At 47.4% G+C, this 24034-nt stretch overlaps 1 protein-coding gene across 1 annotated transcript in view; it reads right to left on the bottom strand.

Moving 5' to 3' along the window:
* The window catches only part of LOC115480327 (prolyl endopeptidase-like), a 35161-nt gene extending 13248 nt beyond the window's left edge, over positions 1-21913 (bottom strand). Inside the window, exons 1-9 of the mRNA XM_030218924.1 lie at positions 21765-21913; positions 20081-20155; positions 17964-18097; positions 14483-14613; positions 12382-12591; positions 10310-10431; positions 6251-6356; positions 3451-3642; positions 163-360 (exon numbers count right to left, since the gene is read on the bottom strand). Coding sequence (XP_030074784.1) covers positions 163-360; positions 3451-3642; positions 6251-6356; positions 10310-10431; positions 12382-12591; positions 14483-14613; positions 17964-18097; positions 20081-20155; positions 21765-21806 — 1210 coding nt within the window. The 5' untranslated portion in view covers positions 21807-21913. The remainder of the gene's footprint in view (positions 1-162; positions 361-3450; positions 3643-6250; positions 6357-10309; positions 10432-12381; positions 12592-14482; positions 14614-17963; positions 18098-20080; positions 20156-21764) is intronic.
* Between the last annotated feature and the right edge of the window lie 2121 nt (positions 21914-24034).

A 24034-nucleotide genomic window follows, 5' to 3' on the forward strand; every position in this document is an offset into this window, starting at 1 on the left:
ATATGGAAATGAAAGGAAGAAGAGAGAAATGGAGAACAAGAGAGAAATGGAGAACAAGTGAGAAAGGGAGACAAGAAAACAGAAAAAGAATAGGAAGGAGGAGGGGAAACTGAGAAAATTCACCAACAGAAGAGGATAAAGGAGAGAATGAAGGAATCTCACCTGGTGTCAGGAACGATACAAACTTATAAAAAAGCTCTGTGTCCTTCTTCCTGCCACTAACACCACTTATGGTGCCAACATCCAGCGGGAGGTCCTTAAGGAACTGACCGGTGCCAAGGCTGTAGAGCTGGAGAACATCTTTCACATCTCGCAAAAAATCCAGAACCAGAAACTTTTGGTTCACACAGGTCGCAAAGTCTAGTGACAAAAGTAGGAGAGAAGTGGAGGAAAGATTAAATGAATGAGAGAGCTAAATTCCTCTCCGGGTGCCCATGAAGAGGTCCTGGGAGAACTCTCTTTCAGTAATGGAAGGTCAGAAACACCCCCCCCCCTTCCCACATGCAACAAATGTAAAGCATATGAGAATCATATTTCAGTTACAGTCATTATTGTTTGCTGCTGTTCAACTATATAACACTAGTAAAGAAGGCCCGTTTCTGTATGAAAGGAAACGGGCGCTAGCAAGGTTTTCCTCCCCCCCTTGCTCTCTCCCTCGCTCTGTCCCTGTGTCCCCTCCAAGTCCCACGGCCCCCTTTCCTCCCCTCCGATTTCCATGGCTTCCTCCCTCCCTCTGTCACTGTCCTTCACTCTGTCCTCCCTCCGAGTTCTAGTCCTCCCTCCAAGTTCCAGTCCCCCCTCCCCCATCCCCCAACGTGCACGTCGCCCCCCTCCAAAACCACCAACCCCTCTCTCCCCCTCGTTTAGCAGGGTCCCGGCGGCAGCATTGAAGAGCGAGCAGGCTCAGCGAGTCTGCTGCCTTCCCTTCTGTTCGCTCTGAGCTGTGACTCTGGTCCCGCCCTCATTTCCTGTTTCGGCAAGGGCGGGACCAGAGTCACAGCTCAGAGCGAACAGAAGGGAAGGCAGCAGACTCGCTGAGCCTGCTCGCTCTTCAATGCTTCCAGGCCAGTGACGTCAGTGTTATCTACTGCACGAAGCAGACCACCTCCGGCGGAAGCCACGGTCCCAGGCAGCTTCAGAACGTTGGAGGTGAAAATTATTATATAGGATAACATAACACAGGGTAACACAACTGGAAAAGTAGAGCTCTGCCTTTTGACTTGCCCTGGTTAGGTCATGGCAGTTTCCCAGCACAAGCCCCTTTGATATAAGTCCATTTTTTAAGCTTTACGTACACATATTGTTGCTCCAACATCATATACCGTACACAAACACGTTCCTCCTTCTTCCTAGCAATTTCCTCCTGCTTCTTTGGGCTTCCAGTTCAACTGGAAATAGTTGTGGCATTCCGAAGCTTCATTTCCAACTATCAGGAATTTTCTCTTATCTTTATAACCTCTTCCCAACTCCGTCTAGACACCGCAGCAACAGTCTTTCGCCAGGGGTCATAACCTGTGGTTTGCCCTAGAACCTGGCCTATGTTGAGCCTATGTCTAGGCACTAGGTGTCACTGTTGAGCACTGACAGATGCCTTCCCCTGGGGGCTGTGAATGCTGCCTCTAAAGCACCTCCACATTCACCCGCTGTACTTTATAGCCCTTTATGTGACTGACACACAGGGGTGTCACAATCTGTCCTTCACTTTAAGAACATAAGAATAGCCATACTGGGTCAGACCAATGGTCCATCCGGCCCAGTATCCGGTTTCCAGCAGTGGCCAATCCAGGTCCCAAGTACCCGACAGAAACCCAATTAGTAGCAACATTCCATATAGAATCCCAGAGAATAGCAAGATTCTGGAATCGCAAATAGTAGCAAGATTCCAAGTAGAATCTCAAAGAATAGCAAGATTCTGGAATGTTATAGGGTAACAACATTCCAAGCTACCAATCCCAGGGCAAGCAGTAGCTTCCCCATGTCTATCTAAGTAGCAGACTATGGACTTTTCCTCCAGGAACTTGTCCAAACCTTTTTTAAACCCAGCCACGCTAACCTCCGGCAAAGAGTTCCAGCGCTTAACTATTCGTTGAATGAAAAAAAATCTCTTTTCCAAGCTGAAGAGCCCTAACCTCTTTAGCCTTTCCTCATACAAGAAGAGTTTCATCCACTTTATCATTTTGGTCGTTCTTCTTTGAACCTTTTCTAATTCCGCTATATCTTTTTGGCGATCAGAACGGAATGCAATACTAAAGGTGAGGTCGCACCATGGAGTGATAGAGGCATTACAGTATTCTCGGTCTTATTTGCCGTCTCTTTCCTAATAATTCCCAGGATCCTGTTTTCTTTTTTTGGCTGCTGCCACACACTGGGCAGAAGATTTCAGCCTATTGCCTACAATAACACCTAGATCTTTTTCTTGGGTGCTGACCCTCAAGGTGGACCCTAGCATTACGTAACTATGATTCGGATTATTCTTCCCAAAGTGCATCACTTTGCATTTGTCCACATTAAATTTCATCTGCCATTTGGATGCCCAGTCTTCCAATTTCCTAAGGTCTTCCTGCAATTTTTCACAGTCCGCATGTGTTTTAACAACCTTGAATAGTTTTGTGTCATCTGCAAATGTAATTACCTCACTTGGCATTCTGATCACTTTATAAATATGTTAAATAACAACGGTCCCAGTTCAGATCCCTGTGGCACTCCACTATTCACCCTCCTCCATTGAGAGAAATGGCCATTTAACCCTACCTTCTGCTTTCTGTCCAATAACCAATTCCTAATCCATAACAGAACATTGATGCATGCACTAACACCAGTGAGGTGGTAAGGAAGGATGGCGCCTGGGGCAGAGGGTGAGGATGGCACCCCTGCCCCCCTCCTATGCCACTCTACACCTCCACTCCCCCCCCCCCCAAGCACACACTACATACCTGAATTGATGGGGACCCCAAACCCTCTTGCCTACACACTCCCCCCTGCGCAATGCTGGGTTTTCGTACAACCGGGCATGAGTGAGGGGGTGGTCTCTCTCACACATGCTTGGTTGTACAAAAACCCAGCATTGCGTGGGGGGGGGGGGGGGGGGGGAGGGGAAGCGGATGGTGCAGTGCGCAGACAGGAGGGCTTCTGCTGGCAGGGCTTGGGGATCCTTGCCAGTCAAGTGCCTTAATTTGGGGAGGGGTGCTGCGCCCCTGCCAAGACAGCGCCCGGGACGGTCCGCCCCTCACCCCCTCTTTACTCCATCACTGACTAATACCGTTCATCTTGCACATTCAGATGCAGCACAGTGATACCTTGAAGAAATGACTGGTCCCTTCTATTGAAGCACACCGTGATACCAAAGCCCAACCTCCCCATGAAAGATTGTGATGGTGTCAGCAGTGGCTGCCTCCCTGGAGTCACATAATGGTGTCACACCTAAGCCACTGCATAAAATTCTCTCCTTACCTAGAACGTCTTTAGGGTGCTCAGGAATGAGCGTGGTCCATTGTGAAGCATCTGGGCTCTGCAGATCAATGTTAATGAGTCGGTAACGAGGCGCCTCAAGATTGGTCTTCAGCGTTAGGACGGAGTCTTCATTTGTTATGTAAGTGTACTGGGCTTCAAAATTATCCACCAGCTTAATCCAGGGCAGGTAACCTACAGAAAAGGCACACAGGAAAAAAGGCTAATGTTCAAAGCCCGGGTGCTAAAGCCCCCAATGAAAACCCCATAGCACAACAGCTCAGAAAAATAGCTAACCAAGACTCAAAGTAAATGACATTCAAATTTTATGCATGGATAATTTGAACTATTAAACTGAAAGCAAGAGAAGAACGTACATGGCACATGTACACAACAGTGGTGTATACGGGTGGGCCTAGGTGGGCACAGGCCCACCCAATCTTGACTCAGGCCCACACAGCTGCAGCGCCACACTGCTCACTTCCCCTCCTCTCCTCCACGGCGTCCTGGCATCTGCACTCCGGTCTCTGAACCCCTTCCCTCCCCGGTGTTGGTGTAGGTGTCCTGCAGCGATTCATTCTTGCTGCTTCCATCGGCCTCGCATGCTTCCATCTGCCGCGTTCCACCAGACAGGAAACAGGCAATGACGTCAGTGAGGGCGAGACATGGCAAATGGAAGCCTGAAAGGCCAGCACAAGTAGCGAGAATGAATTGCTGCAGGCGCCGAGGACGCCTGTACCGACATCAGGGAGGGACGGAGTTCAGAGACAGGAATGCAGATGCTGGGACGCCGCAGAGAAGAGGGAGAAGACGTGGGGTAGGTGAAAAACCCCCCTCTTATGTTCTTAAAATATATCTCTGGGAAGATATTTGTGGTGTGTGGTTGGGGGGGGGTAGGGGACATGTATGTGTGGACAGGGCTGCTGAGAGGGGGGGGGCAGGGGAGACAAAATTCCCCGGGCCTCCAAGGGGCGCCCGGTGCCACAGTCCCACCCACCCGCCCTCGGCTCCGTCGACCATCTGCCACCGGGCTGGGCCCCTTCCATTCAAATCAAAGCGCCTCACCACCTCGCTCCGTGTGAAAGCGCAGCAGCGGCAGTCTGCTGAACGCCTCCCTTCGGGCCTTCCCTCCCTGTGTCCCGTCCTTGTCTGAAGTAACTTCCGCGAGGGCGGGACACAGGGAGGGAAGGCCCGAACGGAGGCGATCTGCAGACTGCCGCTGCTGTGTTTTCACACAGAGCGAGGTGAGGCATTGTGATTTGAATTCAGGGGGCCCGGTCCGGTGGTGGACGGAGTGGGGGCAGCGGCGATAACGACGACCTTGGGGGGGGGGGGCGGCCTTGCCCCAGGCCCGACCCAGTCTCTCAGTGGCCTTGCGTGTGGAAGGGCCCATCCAATTTACCTCTGGGCCCATTCAAAATACCCAGTCTGGCTACGCCTCTGGAACACAAACATTTTGCAGTAAACACAGCTCTTGAGCCCACGTCCAGACAAAATCAGAAGTGAAATCACACACTGGCACTGTTCTTCTGCGCCTCTAAATATGAGCTATTTGCATTACAATTTTTAAAAGGCTCATGTTTAAGCACAGAAAAACAGGCACTGATGTATGCTTTCACTTTCGGTTTTGCTGGTCCTCGCACATGTTTCTTTCTCGCTAAGCAAAGACTGACCAAAATTCTGGTTTGTAGTCTATTAAAGAGACCAGTGCTTGGGGTCAACTAGACCCCCACCACCCAATCCCATTGTCCAATTACGATTCTCCCCTGGATCCACCCTTGCTCCCTTTTTAAAATGGACAAACCTACTTCCATCCTCGCCCCCAGCATCCTTGGGGTGCAGTGGGGGTGGGGGGTCCCGCCTGGTAGTTCTCTCTTGCAATATGTAGCTGTAGCCCCTAATGTTACTGCTCAATAAGGGAGCTTTCACACAGTGGCGTACCAAGGGGTGGGGGGGCGGTCCGCTCCGGGTGCACGCCACTGGGGGGTGCCGCGGAGCACGCCTGCTGCGAGAATTCGCTAACTTCTCTCGTTCGCTGCAGCTCCCTCTGGTTACTTCCTGTTCTGGGGCAGAGGGAGCTGCAGCGAACGAGCAAAGTTAGTAAACTCGCAGGAGGCGCGCCCTGCAGCACCCCCCCCAGCGGCATGCACCCGGGGGGGGGGGCTCTTTCACCGGGGGGGGGGGGGGGGGGTCTGCTGCACCCGGGGGGTGGGGCGCCACCCCGGATGTCCGCCTCCTAGGAACGCCACTGCTTTCACACCATTTTCATAAAGGAAACAGGGGAAAGGGTCTAGGGGCCATCTCACTATTTATAAAACAGGAATCTGGGTGGGGGCAGAAAGCATTACATGATTTGTAATAAAGGGATTGGGGATGGCGAGATCTGAGGAGATCTTTACTTTAAGAAGAGATTAGGAAGGCTGTTTTTTTTCCCCCCTAAGCATCAGCCCCTTTAAGTTGATCCCTGGAAGTATCACAACGTTTCCCACAAGTTATTAATTGTGCATATTAATTGCCTGTTTTACATGTATACCCTTGCTTAGCAGTTCATTATTATTTACTGCGGATCGTGGCACATAACACTCACTACATACGAATTCAGAACTAGAGGCCTCTGTTTGTACTTGAAGTAATGGTGAGCTAAGTCACTAGGCCACAGTCATGAGAGTTATCAGTGGGAGAGGCAGGATTTGAACCACTCATGCTCAGCCCCCTGCTCTAACCACCAGACCAGTGGATGAGACTGATGACTGCTCTGATGGGAGGTGCCTTCCCTCTTTCCCCATCCTTCCCCCTCCCTCACCACTGATGCCATTAGGAAGTTGCTGGAGGTCACAGTACCACAGCTGGTTGGCTGGTTTGCAGCCCTCTCTGATGGACAGGAGAACATATCTGCCGTCATCCGTCACCTGTGCAGACAGTAAAGGTAAAGAGTGTTAGGGAGGGAAGCCCAACAGTGGTACCCCTCTTACATAGTGCACCTAGTACCCAGGGGCGTAGCAAGACTTCGGCGGAAGGGGGGTCCAGAGCCCGAGGTGAGGGGGCACATTTTAGCCCCCCCCGGCGCCGCCGACCCCCCTCCCCTACCTGCCGGCACTGTCACCACCAACTTTGAGGCACCTGCCAACGACCCTCTCGACCCCCCTCCCGCCGCCAACCCTCTCCTGCCGCCACCGTCGGCTACCTTTGCTAGCGGGGGACCCCAATCTTCACCAGCCGAGGTCCTCTTCTTCCCGCGAAGGCTTCGTGCAGGACGTCAGACTCACAGAAACAGATCGAAGCCTTCGCGGGAAGAAGAGGACCTCAGCTGGCAGGGTTTGTTTTGTTTTTGTTACATTTGTACCCCGCGCTTTCCCACTCATGGCAGGCTCAATGCGGCTTACATATTGTATACAGGTACTTATTTGTACCTGGGACAATGGTGGGGTCCCTCGCCAGCAAAGGTAGCCCACGGCAACAGCGGCGGCGGGAGAGGGTTGTCGGCGGGAGGGGGGGTCGAGAGGGTTGTCGGCAGGGGGGGGTCCAGGGCCAAATCTATGAGGCACCAGGCCCCCGCGGCCCCACATAGCTATGACACTGCTAGTACCAATGAAACCACGTTTGTCTGGGGGTGGGGAAGGTTCTACTAAAAACTACATTTTGTACCATGGCAGCAAATGGTCAGCATGTCCTACTGGAGACCTAGTTATCTCTGCACTGGGCTGCCTTATAGCTAAAGTGGTTTATGAGCAGCCGAATAAAATGAAATGCCAGAAAACCTGAATTTCTGCAAACTGGCTCTTTTCAAACATCCCTTCTTTCCTGCTATCAGTAGCCCCACTTCTAGTCTTTAAAACAGGGATGCAGGAGTTCAGGCTCGAGTGTTGCAAACAGGCCAGGTTTTCAGGATATCCACGTGCAGGACGTCAGACTCACAGAAACAGAAGCCTGCGCAGCCGCATTGGTGATCTGCAAGGGCAGGCTTCTACATGGAATGTTGCTAGTGGAGGAGTAGCCTAGAGGTTAGTGCAGCAGGCTCTGATTCTGGGGAACTGGGTTCAATTCCCAGTGCAGCTCCTTATGACTCTGGGCAAGTCACTTAACCCTCAATTGCCCCTGGTACAAAATAAGTACCTGAATATATGTAAACCGCTTTGAATGTAGTTGCAAAAACCTCAGAAAGGCGGTATATCAAGTCTCATTTCCCCCCTCCCCTTTTAATTTGTTGCTGTTATTGTTATTTTTTGTTTGTTTTTTAAGGAACAGATTTATATGTGTATTACATTTGCCAGTGGATTTTTTGTTATGGTATTTTCTCATAATTATACAGTATGAAGGCTCATTTGTGATTTGCATGTGAAAATACTGGCATTTACATGCATATTTCACATACATGTGTACAACCTGAGTTTAGAACACCAATATCTACATGTGCAAATCCACAGTATGTAGAAACCTCAAGGGGGCGTGGTTTGGGCAGGATGTGGGTAGGGTTTGGATGGGACTGAGATCTGACCACACATAGATGTGGGAAAATTTGCATATCAGGATATACACCTGCCCCTTTGCACGTGGAGGTTTTTCAGAAGTGCTCAATTTGGCCAGCTGTTTCCAGGAGGGATTAAGGGAAGTATCTTCCTTAATTCCTCTTTGTTAATTTCCCTCTCCAACTTACAAAAAAAAAAAAAAAAATTATTATGGCCCCTGTGTTTCATGAGCATCATTCACACATGTAGGCTTGCAAAATGGCCGACATTTATTTATTTAAAAAATTTGTAACTCACACTATGTTATAATTCTAGGGGTTAACAATAAAAACATACACAATACACACTCAACATAAAAGAAAAAATTAAAACAAAATCAGTACCGTATATATAAATCAGTTTGACTGCAGTGTATATATATCACAGCGCTGCAGTAAAACCTCAATAACAAGTTAAGCAGAGGCAAAAGCCAGATTATGTAAAGAATAAGGGGCCCTTTTACTAAGTCACGTAAACATCTACGCACACCCAACAAGCGCCAAAATGGAGTTACTGCCCGGCTACCATGTGGTTCTTGCGGTAATTTCATTTTTGGCGTGTGTCCGAAATTTTTTTTCAGATGCGCTTATTGGACGCGTGCCAAGTGGCATTTGGTGTGCTTAGGTCATTACCGCCCGGTTACCGCATGAGTCTTTACCGCTAGGTCAATGGCTGGCGATAAGGGGGGCAGACTCAAGAAGAATGTCAGTGAGTATTTTTTCACGGAGAGGGTGGTGGATGCTTGGAATGCCCTCCCGCGGGAGGTGGTGGAGATGAAAACGGTAACGGAATTCAAACATGCATGGGATAAACATAAATGAATCCTGTGCAGAAGGAAGGGATCCTCAGGAGCTTAGCCTAGAATGGGTGGCAGAGCTGGTGGTTGGGAGGCGGGGCTAGTGCTGGGCAGACATATACGGTCTGTGCTGGGACTGGTGGTTGGGAGGCGGGACTAGTGCTGGGCAGACTTATACGGTCTGTGCCGGGGCTGGTGGTTGGGTGGTGGGGATAGTGCTGGGCAGACTTATACGGTCTGTGCCAGAGCTGGTGGTTGGGAGGCGGGGTTGGTGGTTGGGAGGCAGGGATAGGGCTGGCCAGACTTATACAGTCTGTGCACTGAAGAGGACAGTACAAATAAAAAAGTAGCACATATGAATTTATCTTCTTGGGCAGACTGGATGGACCGTGCAGGTCTTTTTCTGACGTCATCTACTATGTTACTATGATCCAAAATGGACGCATGGCCATTTTGATTTTGCTGCACGTCCCTTTTCAGCAAAAATTTTGAAAAGACCTTTTTTTTACAGGCGAGCTGAAAAATGGATCGGCGTGTGCCCATAACACGCGCCTACACTACCGCAAGCCATTTTTCAGCGCACCTTAGTAAAAAAAAAAAAAAACTCTAAGTAAGTTCTTTACACACCTTTAAGACCTCTAACGTTCTCTCAAGGATCATCACTATCTGTACCCTTGTCAAAGAAATTGTATGATGTGATACCCGCCAGCGAGCATTCTCAGGAGTAGCCCCCCACACTCTGGAATGTATTTCTAGAGGGGCTACCTCTAACTCAAGACCACCTCCACTTCAGGAAGCAGGTGAAGGTCTGGATCTTCTCCTAAGCCTTTCATATATAGAGTGACTGAGTATACACTCATTCTGCACCTGGACTAGCTCGCTATACCCACTGTAACTCACACCAGTTCCTTAAACATTGATTAACTGTACAAAGGACTTGCCTTGAGTTTAGCTAACCATCAAAATATCCCAATTTATGATGTACCACATATCTTGTTCTCATCATATATCTGCTCTTGGTCCCTCAGCTCTATGGGAAGCTGTCTTGTAGAAAACCTTTAGCATCGTATCGATGTTAGTTGAATGTTCTAATGCTTATTCGGTGTATCATTAGTATTATGCTAACATTGTATTATATCTCTGGTGTTTGAATTCCACTGCTGTTAAATGTGTATTTTTTTGATACTGTTTCACGGTAGTTCTATTATTAGGTTTCAATTTACTGTTTTCAAGTTTACCTCATTTATTGTATTTATGTTTATTCTTGGTTATTTTACTATTGTTATGCAGTTAACAAAATTGTAAGTTTTATGTTAAGCTGTACCTTTTGTACACTGCCTTGGGTGAATCTCTTCATAAAGGCGGTTAATAAATCCCAATCAAATCAATCAATAAATAAAAGCCTACATGAATAGGTGCACTTTCAGTTGTTTGGCGACAATTTTGTGCATCTACAACATATAATACAGTCTTCATTTAGTCTTATGTGATAGAAAGAAGGTACATCAAGCAAAAATGTATCTGCAGAGCGCAGGGCTACCTGTGGCCACCATACACTCACCGTTGCACCACTCATCCACTTTGGGTTCTCTGGAAACTCCGCCACAAGGATATCCTGGGACTGGTCCCTCCCCAGGGTGTGGTAGTACAGTTTCTGGTTTAGGTTGGTTGTGGTCTCTGTACCTGGAAGGAAAAATCACTGCAGGTAGTTAATCAGTAGACAAGGGCTGTCTGCCTCTACACCCAAGGGATAAGTTCCCTCCTCTGTTGTGCAATCTGTTTACAATCCTACATAATCCTTTCAGTATAAGGAACTGCACACAAACGGTGAAGGGATTAGATGTCCCGGGTGAATATTTACCCTTGTGCTCCTCAATTATCTTTCAGGCACCAAGGCCCCCCCTCCCGCAGATCTACAAGTTAAACGCAACAGTCTAGATCGCCAGTCCTAGAACAATCCTGTAAAAATGTATAATTGAACATCATACTTTCAAATATTTCATATTGTCTTTTTTTTTGTTTTGTTTTTTGTGATTGGCTATGATTTGTTTATTGATGATTTTATGAGTGTTTTTAGGTAAACTGCTTAGTTCAATCATTCATTTGTATTGTGTAGCAGCATATAATTAATCTACATATAATTAGTGAAATTTCCTACAGATATGTACTTGAAAAATTGAAAATTGCCCACCATTCCAGTGGTTAAAAAGTACATGTTGATGGTCCTTATAGTTTCTGGAAATGTCAGGATTATTCAATTCACAAAATACGTGGTCAATTCAGGGGCACTAGGGGGTGCCGAAACATTAGGCAAGAATATTTGACATCCGCTGCTCTTTGCCACTCCTAGAGGCTGCATCATCTGTCTTAGATCACAGCAGTGTTTCTAACCAAGCTCTCGTGTATTCAGAGACCTGCTGCTTACCACAAACTACACGAGTATTGCGTTCTGTTCTGGTCGCCATATCTCAAAAAAGATATAGCGGAATTAGAAAAGGTTCAAAGAAGAGCAACCAAAATGATAAAGGGGATGGAACGCCTCTTGTATGAGGAAAGGCTAAAGAGGTTAGGGCTCTTCAGCTTGGAAAAGAGACGGATGAGGGGAGATATGATTGAGATCTACAAAATCCTGAGCGGTGTAGACCGAGTAGAAGTAAATCGATTTTTCACTCATTCCAAAAGTCAAAGACTAAGGGACACTCAAGGAAGTTACATGGAAATACTTTTAAAACAAATAGGAGGAAATATTTTTTCACTCACGAAACTCTTTGCCAGAGGATGTGGTAACAGAGTTTAGCGTATCTGAGTTTAAAAAAGGTTTGGACAAATTTCTGGAGGAAAAGTCCATAGTCTGCTATTGAGGCAGACATGGGAAGCAACTGCTTGTCCTGGGATTTGTAGTATGGAGTGTTGCTACTCTTTGGGGTTCTGCATGGAATCTTGTCACTCTTTAGGATTCCGGAATCTTGCTATTCTTTGGGGTTCTACATGGAATGTCGCTACTCTTTGAGATTCTGCATATAATCTTGTCACTCTTTGGGATTCCGGAATCTTGCTATTCTTTGGGGTTCTACATGGAATCTTGTCACTCTTTAGGATTCCAGAATCTTGCTATTATTTGGAGCTCTACATGGAATCTTGTCACTCTTTAGGATTCCAGAATCTTGCTATTATTTGGAGCTCTACATGGAATCTTGTCACTCTTTAGGATTCCAGAATCTTGCTATTATTTGGGGCTCTACATGGAATCTTGTCACTCTTTAGGATTCCAGAATCTTGCTATTCGTTGGGGTTCTACATGGAATGTTGCCACGATTTGGGTTTCTGCCAGGTACTTGTGACCTGGCTTGGCCACTGTTTGGAAAACAGGATACTGGGCTAGATGGACCATTGGTCTGACCCAGTATGGCTACTCTTATGTTCTTAAGTTATGTTATGACAGAACTCCACTTCAACAGGTTTTTTTAGCTGGTCTGTTGCTGGACTCCACTGTTCCTCAGATAGTTGGATTCTGGAGGGACACAAGACCAACGCCACTCCTGGCTAATCTTACTTCACTTTGGACAGCACGATGCCTGGATTCGCTTTACCTGCTCACAGAGAGGGAAGGAGACAGACATTACTTTCACTTACCGTCAGCTCTGCCCTCTTGCTGGGGGTACCGGTTGTAGAAAATGCCTTTCCCATCATGGGTCCAGGCAAGGCTGCTGAACTTCACCCTTTCCAGTGTGTCTGGCAGCTCCTGGTGATCATCTACCCGCAGGAATCGGATGGTCACCCAGTCAGATCCACTTTGGCTAAGACCATAGGCGAAATACTCACAGTTCTCTGACAGACGGCACACTGCGAGGGCAGTTAAAAAGGGCATTAATATATCATCCTGGTCATCCGCATCACCTCCATTACTAATCACCCCAATTTAATTCTAGGTGCATGTGCTCTGCCTTCTGAGCCATCTGTGACCAAAAAAGGCTAGGAAAACGTTGTAAATATTTTCTGATCTTGATGTAAAGCCTCCTTCTTCCTAAGACAGTGACATCTACAAATGCCTTCTAACAGTGCTTCTCTGTGTACTCATTACCGATACCAATGAATGTATCTTCTATTCTACTATATCAAATGAATGATACACCTTTATTAAAATAGAAAACTCATTTGCAAATAGGCTGTTTCAAGCAACTTTTCGTTAATGGTCTTACGTATTACACAGTAACCTTATAGAACACAGAAAGAAGAAAACTGCCCATGAAGTCTGCCTGTTTAGGTTTTCAGAGGTCTGTGCATATTATCATTTAGGGTTAACTAACCCCCCCCCCCTCCACCCAATGTCCTTTCGGACATGTAATGCAATCATCCCACTGTTGTTTTGGGTTGACCCACCACTCTGTGTGAGTTACCCCAGGGCGCAGGTTCCATCCCCTTGCCATGAAGGGATTTTCTGTGTTTATCCCACTCCATTACAGTTTTTTGTCTCCCCCAGGCATCCAATATCCTAAAATCTTTGCAGATGTTGTTCCTGATTTACATTCTTGTAGCTCCGTATCAGGATTCTTTCTACATTTTCCTTTCCGTTGTTTCCATTGAAAAATGTTTGCTTTTTATATGGAATTATAGCTTTCGTTTCAAGTATTTAAACATTTGGATTATATATCATATCATTAATCAATCTAGCAATTCCAGTAATTGGGAAACAAGGCCACTGCCCTGAAAATGGCAAGGACAGATCAAGATCAAGTGTACATATGTAGTATCACATCATACTTTATACTATGTTGGGCAGACTGGATGGATCGTGCAGGTCGTTATCTGTCATCATCTACTCTGTTACTCTGTTATTATTTCCAGGACTTAATTCCTTGGGGTGGGGGGAGGGAGGTTGTGCCCTGGAACACAGTTCCACCACCTCTTTTCAGATTCCAGAGCCAGAGAAATTGGGATGTTGTGTTCCAGGCAGCCTGCAGGGAAGAGGAAGGGATGAGGTGAGACTGGGGCAGAGCACAGAACAGCCACAATGCTCTCTAATCATGCCCTTCCTCTCCTGTTGCTTCTGCCCCTCCCTGGAACCACAGTTCCACTTTTTACCTACAAATTAAGCCCTATGAAGAAAGGCTGAAATGGCTTGGGCTCTTCAGCGTGGAGAAAAGACGGCTGAGGGGAGATATGATAGAGGTATATAAAATACTGAGCGGTGTGGAAATGGGTAGATGTGAATCACTTGTTTACTTTTTCCAAAAATACTAGGACTAGGGGACACGCAATGAAGCTAAAAAGTAGTAAATTTAAAATGAATCGGAGAAAAAAATTTCTTAGCTGAGTAAAAAATTACTCAACGTGTAATTTAACTCTGGAATTCGTTGCCAGAGAATGTGGTAAAAGCAGTTAGCTTAGCAGGGTTTAAAAAAGGTTTGGCTAGCTTCCTCAAAGAAAAGTCCATAAGCCATTATTAAAATGTACTTGGGAAAATCCACTGCTTATTTCTGGGATAAGCAGCATAAAATGTATTGTACTGTTTTGGGATCTTGCCAGATAATTGTGACCTGGATTGGCCAAGTTGGAAACAGGATACTGGGCTTGATGGACCTTCGGTCTGTCCCAGTATGTCAACATTTATGTACTTACGTGACTGTGAATAAAGGACATACAGTGAAGGGAAGGAAGTCGGTGGTGGAAGATTTGGCAAAAGGTTATTCTGACAAAAGGAAATAGAGGATTACTAGAATCCCTTCAATCTTACTCTGTAGAGAGATTGTGCCGTCTTCGGATAGCGTGTTGGGATCGAAGAACACCTGGGCTGCGCTGGTGAGACTCTCCTGCATATACAGCACACTCTGATTCTGGAGGCCAGTGTTGTAGAAGAAGAAATATCTAAGGCAGGAAAGAGAGGTCAAAGTAATCCAGAAACACAGTAAGAGAGTGTAAGACAGTCAACATGAATGGTTCAACACTGCAAAAAAGATAGTCTCTCTCTCCGGAATCCCAACTCACGGTGTAAAGCAGTGTGGAGGAAGCTTGCTAAAATGAAGTTTCAAACAGCTGGGTTTACCATGTTGGTGAGTGCTGATATTAGTGGAACTTCATTCACTTTCAGTGCAAACTCCATCTCTCAAATACCACCAGCTTTTGTTTGGAACTCATTGTTGGAGGATGTGATAACAGCAGTTAGCATAACAGGGTTTAAAAAAAAGGTTTGGACAAGTTCCTGGAGGAAAAGTCCACAGTCTGTTATTGAGATGGACATGGGGGAAGCCACTGCTTGCCCTGGGATTGGTAGCATGGAACGGTGCTACTAATTGGTTTTCTGCAAGATATTTGTGACCTGCATTGGCCACCGCTGGAAGCAGGACACTGGGCTAGATGGACCATTGGTCTGACCCAGTATGGCTATTCTTATGTTCTTATGGAAGAACGTATTTGGGCACAGGTTTTAAAGTTCGCTGCAGATGTATAATTATTTGGATGCAGCTGAAGGTGAGTCACCTCCGGGTACAGTAGGTATGTATAAGACTTTCCCTCGCTCCTCAGGATAACCTCTAGTAATCCTGGCAGTGCAGGACATGTGGAAGAGAAGCGGCCTGTGCTTCACAACCATGAACTGCAGTCTCCATCCCGCACCAAAAAGAGCAGGCCCGTTCCTTACAATTTTGGACAGTTTTTCAAGAATTCCTAGGTGCTCTATTTTACGTTGGCTGCATTGCATTATGAACACATTTCAGAAAAGACGTACAAATGGCAATTGAGTCGTCCAGGTCAGGACATGTCAAGTTCCTCCAGTATTTTAGAACAGAATCTGCCAACGTTGAGCCTGTTCTAAAACACATGGACATTCATGCGCTGATTACGCAATGCAGAGGCATCCATTTTAGAAATATTAAAAGTCTACAGGACTAAAAAAGCACATAAATGTTTGTTTGCTATTTTAGAAACGTATGTTCCCGATATTTAAACCACGGTCGGCATTGCGTCCGGATATTTAATGCTGGGCCATTTTCGTTGACCGGCGTTGAATATCTAGTTGTTTTTTGGCCGATTTACGTTTAACTGACCAAGCCAATATTCAGCACTTACTTGCTGGTTACGTTTAAACAGGCCAAAGATATACCTGCCATTTTGGTGGCCAAATTTGGCCGGCGAAGCATTGAATATTGGCGGATATAACCGGTTACCTGCTAGGCAGTAATCGGCAATATTCAGCGGGAGATAGCCGGCTGTTTCCCGCTGAATAGCACCAGATATCCGGCTAACTACCATTTAGCCAGCCGGGTGCCGTTCCTGGCTGGTTAAACGGTTTTAACTATCGGGCGGATATATGTTATTTTTTTTTCCCCTGAAGCTGTTTCAGAGCCCAGTATCTCTTGCCAGTTTGGCTTTCGTGGAGATGTGTGTGTGTATGGGGGGGGGGGGGGGGGGGGGGGGTGGAGAAACACATCAACTACTGGGGATTAAGGGGAATCTTCCTTAATCCTTCTAGTGGAGTGTTGCTCAATATGAGCCAGAGGCGTAGACAGGTGGGTCGCCAGGGGAGTGGCTGCTCCCCCATACAGACTTCCGATGCCGCCGGCGCCTATTTTTGACGCGATCCGTCATGTTTAAAATACGCGTCAGCACCATTGGCAGTCCGCTCTCTGCTCCCTCAACCTAGCTACGCTTCTGATACAAACACTTTAGCTGTAACAGCTACAAATCCTGCTATCAATCTTTTTTTGAACCTAAATGTTCATTCCCCTCTGAAATGTTTTTTTGGCCTGCCCTACTCCCGTCCAAAACACACTCAGACCACGCCCCCTTGCCAGATGTACATTTTTCAGGCTTGAAACCTTGGGGTCATCTTTGACTCTTCTCTCTCCTTCTCTGCTCATATCCAGCAGACCGCCAAGACCTGTCGTTTCTTTCTTTACAACATCCGTAAAATCCGCCCCTTTCTTTCCGAGCACTCTACCAAAACCCTCATCCACACCCTTGTCACCTCTCGTTTAGACTACTGCAATCTGCTTCTTGCTGGCCTCCCACTTAGTCACCTCTCCCCTCTCCAGTCGGTTCAAAACTCTGCTGCCCGTCTCATCTTCCGCCAGGGTCACTTTACTCATACTACCCCTCTCCTCAAGACCCTTCACTGGCTCCCTATCCGTTTTCGCATCCTGTTCAAACTTCTTCTTCTAACCTATAAATGTATTCACTCTGCTGCTCCCCAGTATCTCTCCACACTCGTTCTTCCCTACACCCCTTCCCGTGCACTCCGCTCCATGGATAAATCCTTCTTATCTGTTCCCTTCTCCACTACTGCCAACTCCAGACTTCGCGCCTTCTGTCTCGCTGCACCCTACGCCTGGAATAAACTTCCTGAGCCCCTACGTCTTGCCCCATCCTTGGCCACCTTTAAATCTAGACTGAAAGCCCACCTCTTTAACATTGCTTTTGACTCGTAACCACTTGTAACCACTCGCCTCCACCTACCCTCCTCTCTTCCTTCCCGTTCACATTAATTGATTTGATTTGCTTACTTTATTTATTTTTTGTCTATTAGATTGTAAGCTCTTTAAGCAGGGACGGTCTTTCTTCTATGTTTGTGCAGCGCTGCGTATGCCTTGTAGCGCTATAGAAATGCTAAATAATAGTAGTAGTAGTAGTAGAGGAGTAGCCTATTGGTTAGTGCAGTGCAGCTCCTTGTGACTCTGGGCAAGTCACTTAATCCTCCTTTGCCCCTGGTACAAAATAAGTACCTGAATATATGTAAACCGCTTTGAATGTAGTTGCAAAAACCTCAGAAAGGCGGTATATCAAGTCCCATTTCCCCTTCCCCCTTTCCCTTATGACATCACAATATCAGAAGTGAGCCAAGTATCAGGCAATCAAGCCATTGTGACATCACTGATGAGGTTGGCTCTTATTGGTGGACTGAGCCTCCACCTACCCTCCTCTCCTCCTTCCTGTACACATTAATTGATTTGATTTGCTTACTTTATTTTTTGTCTATTAGATTGTAAGCTCTTTGAGCAGGGACTGTCTTTCTTCTATGTTTGTGCAGCGCTGCGTATGCCTTGTAGCGCTATAGAAATGCTAAATAGTAGTAGTAGTAGTAGTAGTATATCCCAGCCTGTAAAATTGAGTTTAGTCACTTATGCGATTTAAGCGTCTAAATGCCGGATTATGCACACGTAAAATGTGAAGAGCATTTCTAATAGACGCCCTGCAATTGTTACACACTGCGTCTCACCCACCTGTTGCCTCTCTTGTAGGGACAGCTGTATTTAGGGTAGTCGTACAGCTCGGTCATCTTCGTCTTGAATTTTGCTCGGACATCAGAACGTTCCAGGAACGGCATGGTTATGTCATTCTGAGCTTTGACATAGGCCTGGAGAAGGAGGGCAGTGCAGAGTGAAAAGGGGCACAGATCAGATGAGAATGTGGTGGCAAGAACGGTGTGGGGGGGAGGGGAAGAGGGAAGGAGATCACCATGAAGCAAATTTCATCTTTCCACACTCACTACAGTGAAAAATATTGTCTGGCTTCAGAAAGCCGCATGTTAGAACTGTGTGCTGATGGCCGAACACACGGCTTCTGATGCAAACACAGCATGAAAAGTTTGCCTGCTGGTGCAGATCTGCAAATCTGACGTGCACAGAACTTGTACGGGAATAAGGGTGGATGAGCGCAAGGTTCTGTGCCGAGGCAGCTGGTACTATGCATGTGACCTAGTAAAACGAAAGTGTCAGCCCACATCTGTGCGTGTGCTGCAGGGGCGTAGCCAGACAACAGATTTTGGGTGGGCCTAGGCAAGAATTGGGTGGCCACCAAGTGTTCTCCCCCCACCCCCAAAAAAACAATTATCGCAGCTGGTGGGAAAAAGCTTTTTTCCACCTTGGCAGCAGGCATGCACTGAAAACTGAGCATGCGCAGGTGCCGGTGTCGTGGTAGCGTTTTCGTTACCATCAGGGGAAAATCTTCAGCTGGCAGAGCTTGGGATTCCCACCAGTTACCACTAAACACGTGCTACCGTTGGGTGGGCCTGAGCCATAAATGGGTGGGCCACTGGTGTGCTGGAATGTTATTCTGTGGATAAATATCAACCTCTCAAAAATTCCTTGCCCTCAAAATTTTTGCGACGCTGACATTTCTGCACAGAACAACATTTTTTTTTCTGCGCAGACCTGTGCATGGAACCGTCACCTCCTGTTCTATCTAAAAAAATTACAGGTACCCTTAAGCTCACAGCAAAAATTTAAAAAAATCTGGCATTTAATCCTCTCAACTAATCCGTCTACGCATCCTCAGATGTGGTGTTCAAGTTCTAGCATTGTGCTCGCCTTAAAGTCTTTTGCGTACTTCTCTCTAGCTCAGCGGCGTACCGAGGGCGGGGCGGTCTACGTTGCAGGAGGGGTGCAGGGAGCAGCCGTGCAGCTGTCGGCTCCACCGGTTCCCTGCTCCCTCTGATGTTACTTCCTGTTCCGGGGCAGAGGGAGCAAAGAACTGGTGGAGCCGACAGCCGTGCAGCTGCTCCCTGCACCCCAGGAGGTAACAACAATGCACTCGGGGGGGGGGGGAGGTTTTGGAGGTGATGCGCTGGGGGGGGGGGGGGCTCAACGCTGAACCTGGGGGGGAGGGGTGCCAGCGGCGATCCATCCCGGGAAGCAGCTGACCAAGGAACACCACTGCTGTAGCTAATAGCCACATTACCATTCATTTTAATAAGCTGCGCAGTAGAGTCTTGTATGCGGATTCGCATAGTGTTATCTTCTGCGTGAAACACTTGTCTACATCGTGTGGCCATAAAATTAAGTTCAGAGCAGACATCTCGCTAACTGTGCACTTTAGCCTATGTTAGCTTTCTGCATCGGCCCCTGGTACAAAATAAGTACCTGAATATATGTAAACCGCTTTGAATGTAGTTGCAAAAACCTCAGAAAGGCGGTATATCAAGTCCCATTTCCCTTTCACCCTTTCCCTTATGACATCACAATATCAGAAGTGAGCCAAGTACAGGACAATCAAGCCATCCATTGTGACATCACTGATGAGGTTGGCTCAGGCACTGGTGGAATGAGGCATTATGACATCACATCACAGTATCACCTCCAGTGGAGGAGTAACCTAGTGCTTAGTGCAGTGGACTTTGATCCTGATTCCCACTGCAGCTTCTTGTGACTCTGGGCAAGTCACTTAACCCTCCATTGCCCCTGGTACAAAATAAGTACCTGAATATATGTAAACCGCTTTGAATGTAGTTGCAAAAACCTCAGAAAGGCGGTATATCAAGTCCCATTTCCCTTTCCCCTTAGTGATTTGGTAAAGATTCGGTCTGAGACAGGCTGCGATATGCCACACACTATACTCTCACTTTTGTTTCTTCGCTTTCAGGATCCTCCAACCAGGCGTAGGGGTCCGGGATTTTGACACCATGGTATTCATCTATCTAGAGAAAAAGAAGCAATGTTTCAGAGGCTTTCCGGAAGTGTGGCAGACCATAATATTTAACCATCTCCTCTGACCTCATGTGCAACTTTCTTTAAATTAGTCACCTTATCTTCTAACACTCCTCTTACTCTCTTGTCTATCTCTGGGGCCCTTTTACTAAGCTGCGTAAGGCTCTATGCATGTCCAACGCATGCCAAAATGGAGTTACCGCATGGCTCTTGTGGTAATTTCATTTTTGTCATGTGTCCGATACGCGCGTCCAAAATTATTTTCAGAAGCGTGTATCGGATGCTCGTGTTTGTTAACAGTTGCACGCAGTGAATCCAGACTGCCCCAATTTGACTGCCCCTATCGGACCGACCGTTCACTTGTCTATTAGATTGTAAGCTCTTTGAGCAGGGACTGTCTCTCTTTGTTAAATTGTACAGCGCTGCGTAACCCTGGTAGCACTCTAGAAATGTTAAGTAGTAGTAGTAGTACCAAGAGGGGGCGGTGGGGGCGGTCCGCCCTGGGTGCATGCCGCTGGGGGGTGCCGCGGCGCGCGCCTGCTCTGAGTTCGCTGACTTTGCGCGTTCGCTGCAGCTCCCTCTGCCCTGGAACAGGTTACTTCCTGTTCCGGGTCAGAGGGAGCTGCAGTGAACGCGCAAAGTCAGGGAACTCTGAGCAGGCGCGCGCTGCGGCATACCCCCCAGCGGTGTGCACTCAGGGGGGGGTTCCGTGCTGCATCGGGGGGGGGGGGGGTGCTGCACCCGGGGGGGGGGTTCCGCGTTGCATCGGGGGGGGCGCTGCCCCGGGTGTCCGCCCCCCTAGGAACGCCACTGGTTGCATGCGTGATAGTATTCTATAACTTGCACACACCTGCAAGACCCGCCCATGTGCACGCTCCCTTTGTCATTGCGTCCTGCCGGAGCAGCACAGTGGTAGTTCCCACCACCCCAATATGCCGTTGTATCCGGCAGTAATCGGCGCTGCCCGGTTACCTTCCCCCTGAAATGACTATGTGGCAACTGTTTCACTTGCCGCATGGCCATTTCCTGAAGAAAAGAAAGACCAACCTTTTACCCGCTGCGGTAAAAAGGGGGCCTCGGAGCGTGATGATCCCAATGCCAGCACAGGCCCCCTTTTGCTGCAGCTTGGCAAAAGGGGCTCTTAAAACGCCAACAGTGCTTCCAAAATAAGCACCGTAACGCTCCAAGCACGTCTGCAATTAAGTTTAGCGTCTAACTGGCATTATTCTCTAACCTGCGCGTGGGTCTCGAGTGAGTTTGCTATTCTCTCTGCAGCCACCGGTTTCTCTTTCTGTCATTGGTGGCAGAGATTTAGTTAAGGTTCGCTTTCGTATTTGCCGAGATGAAGTCACGTGACGTCAAACGAAAGGGAAGGCTGAGCTCTCCCTCCCTCCAGGGATCCCTGTCATTAGGTCCCTCTAGCTCCAGCCCCAGAGCCTCATCCCCTCTCTCTTCTTCAGTGTCCTGTGCAAAAGCGCCCCCCCCCCTTTTCCCCGCTGCCAGCAGAATTTTGGGGAACCACCCTCGGGGGTGGGAGCCTTTTAAAATAAGATCTGGAGGGGTCTTCGGGGGTCTCAGTCCTTTCAGCTGGTTACTCACTTTACTCTCGTCCCGGTAGGCTGTCGGATAGTGATAGGTCATCTTTTGGGATGGGGGGTTCCTAAACTGGGGCACAGTTGGCTGTGCACGGGGGAGTCCTCCAACACGTCTGTCCTGGAAGGTGAAAGTGAAAGCAGAGTCGGGATCTCATTCTCCACCCACCAAGGGGCTGAGGCCAACTTGTGACTCATTCGGAGCCTCCTGTTTACGATCTGCCTCCTCGGCTCTGTCCGCACATTTGCAGCATATGAAGAGCATTTTCTCACTGTTACTAGTAAACTGCCCCCACCCCCACCCCCAGTAGCGGTTTTCCTCTAGGGATTAATCTGTACCACCCCCCTCGACCCGGCCCGGGACGCCTACTCTGTAATGTGCTTCCTTTCACGTTGTGCTATTTTAAGCATTTACTCAGCAAAACTTTAGACGCGCACGTCCTTTGCATTTACTCAGCAAAACTTTAGACGCGCACCTCCTTTGTTAAAATTATTCTAGGGGGGAACAGAACAGTGTGTTTGTTTGAAGGGCCAAACCTGTTTCCCACCCTGAACCCTAAATAAATCCTAATAAATAAATAAATGATTGGGTAGTAGGCAAACCCATATCCTCTGCCTCCCCTCTCCTCTTTCCTCCTGTCCCCCCTCAACCTCACCCCCCACCCGAAATTAAATTAAAAATAGTCTTGCTGGTGGAGATCCCCAAGCCCTGTCAGCTGACGAAATTCAGAGCTGCACTTTTCTTTCACTAATAATCAGTATTTTCAGATTTGCTCCTCTAATATTCTATTTGCTTTTTAAAGATGCCGCTGCTGATTGGGTTGAGGATGGTCAGATTCTTGTCCACAGTACCTCCATTTGCAGAAAGGTAACTCCTCTATGGAGCCCAGTACTGCATATCTTTACTGTTTGTTGCATTTCTTGCATCATTTGGCCCTTTCCCACATGAGGGTAATTTTATAACTTGACGCCTAACTTGTGCATCCAGTATTGTTTATTGTTCATTAATTTTGTATACCGCCTCTTTCGAGCATAAGTACATAAGTACTGCCACACTGGGAAAAGACCAAGGGTCCATCGAGCCCAGCATCCTGTCCACGACAGCGGCCAATCCAGGCCAAGGGCACCTGGCAAGCTTCCCAAACGTACAAACATTCTATACAATCAAGCCATTGTGACATCACTAATGAGGTTGGCTCTTATTGGTGGAATGAGCCACTATGACATCACAATAGGTTAAATCACTGCTCTATGTAATAAAAGTGAGCCAAGTAGAGGACATAAGTACATAAGTAATGCCACACCGGAAAAAGACCAAGGGTCCATCGAGCCCAGCATCCTGTCCACGACAGCGGCCAATCCAGGCCAAGGGCACCTGGCGAGCTTCCCATACGTACAAACATTCTATACGTGTTATTCCTGGAATTGTGGATTTTTCCCAAGTCCATTTAGTAGCGGTTTATGGACTTGTCCTTTAGGAAACCGTCTAACCCCTTTTTAAACTCTGCCAAGCTAACCGCCTTCTCCATGTTCTCCGGCAACGAATCCCAGAGTTTAATTACGCGTTGGCTGAAGAAAGGTTTTCTCCGGTTTGTTTTAAATTTACTACACTGTAGTTTCATCGCATGCCCCCTAGTCCTAGTATTTTTGGAAAGCGTGAACAGACGCATGAGTTGCGGCAGTCTGCATACAATCGTACAGATACTTGCACTATTCCTGATGAGCTCACAATTTAAGTAGTATATTGTACCAATAAGTGCATGAGGTACACCAATTTTCAAAGGGAAAGTGCATACATGCTTTCCCTTTGAAAATTACCTGTCTAAAAATACCTGCATGCATTTGGGCTTGCTATATAGTAAGCACATAATTTTTGAGAAAATGTAGGCACATACTTTTGAAAATCCAAGTGTGCACATAAGTTCAAACCCTACCCCTGTTCTGCTATGTAAACCCCTCTGCTCATAATGGGAGTATGTTAACCCTGAGATAGCAGGGTTAACTTAGCTGTGTCTCACTTTTTGCACTCACAGGGCTGGTGTTAGGGTTGTGCAAATAAGGCAGATGCCCTGAGTCCCTTTGCTCCAGGAGGTACAGTCTGCTGGTGGACTTTGGAGTCCCGTTTTCAATTTCTACCCTGGGTCCCGGTGTGCTTAACACTGGCCGTCTGTGCACCCCTGGATAGGGAATATTTTCAATATCTCATGTGTAAAAACTCTGGGGGTTTTTTTGTATACTTTTAATCTTTTTGCCCCAGGTGAATTACAAAGGCTTCCA

The sequence above is a fragment of the Microcaecilia unicolor genome, chromosome 11, assembly GCF_901765095.1.
Source record: "Microcaecilia unicolor chromosome 11, aMicUni1.1, whole genome shotgun sequence".
NCBI lineage: Eukaryota > Metazoa > Chordata > Amphibia > Gymnophiona > Siphonopidae > Microcaecilia > Microcaecilia unicolor.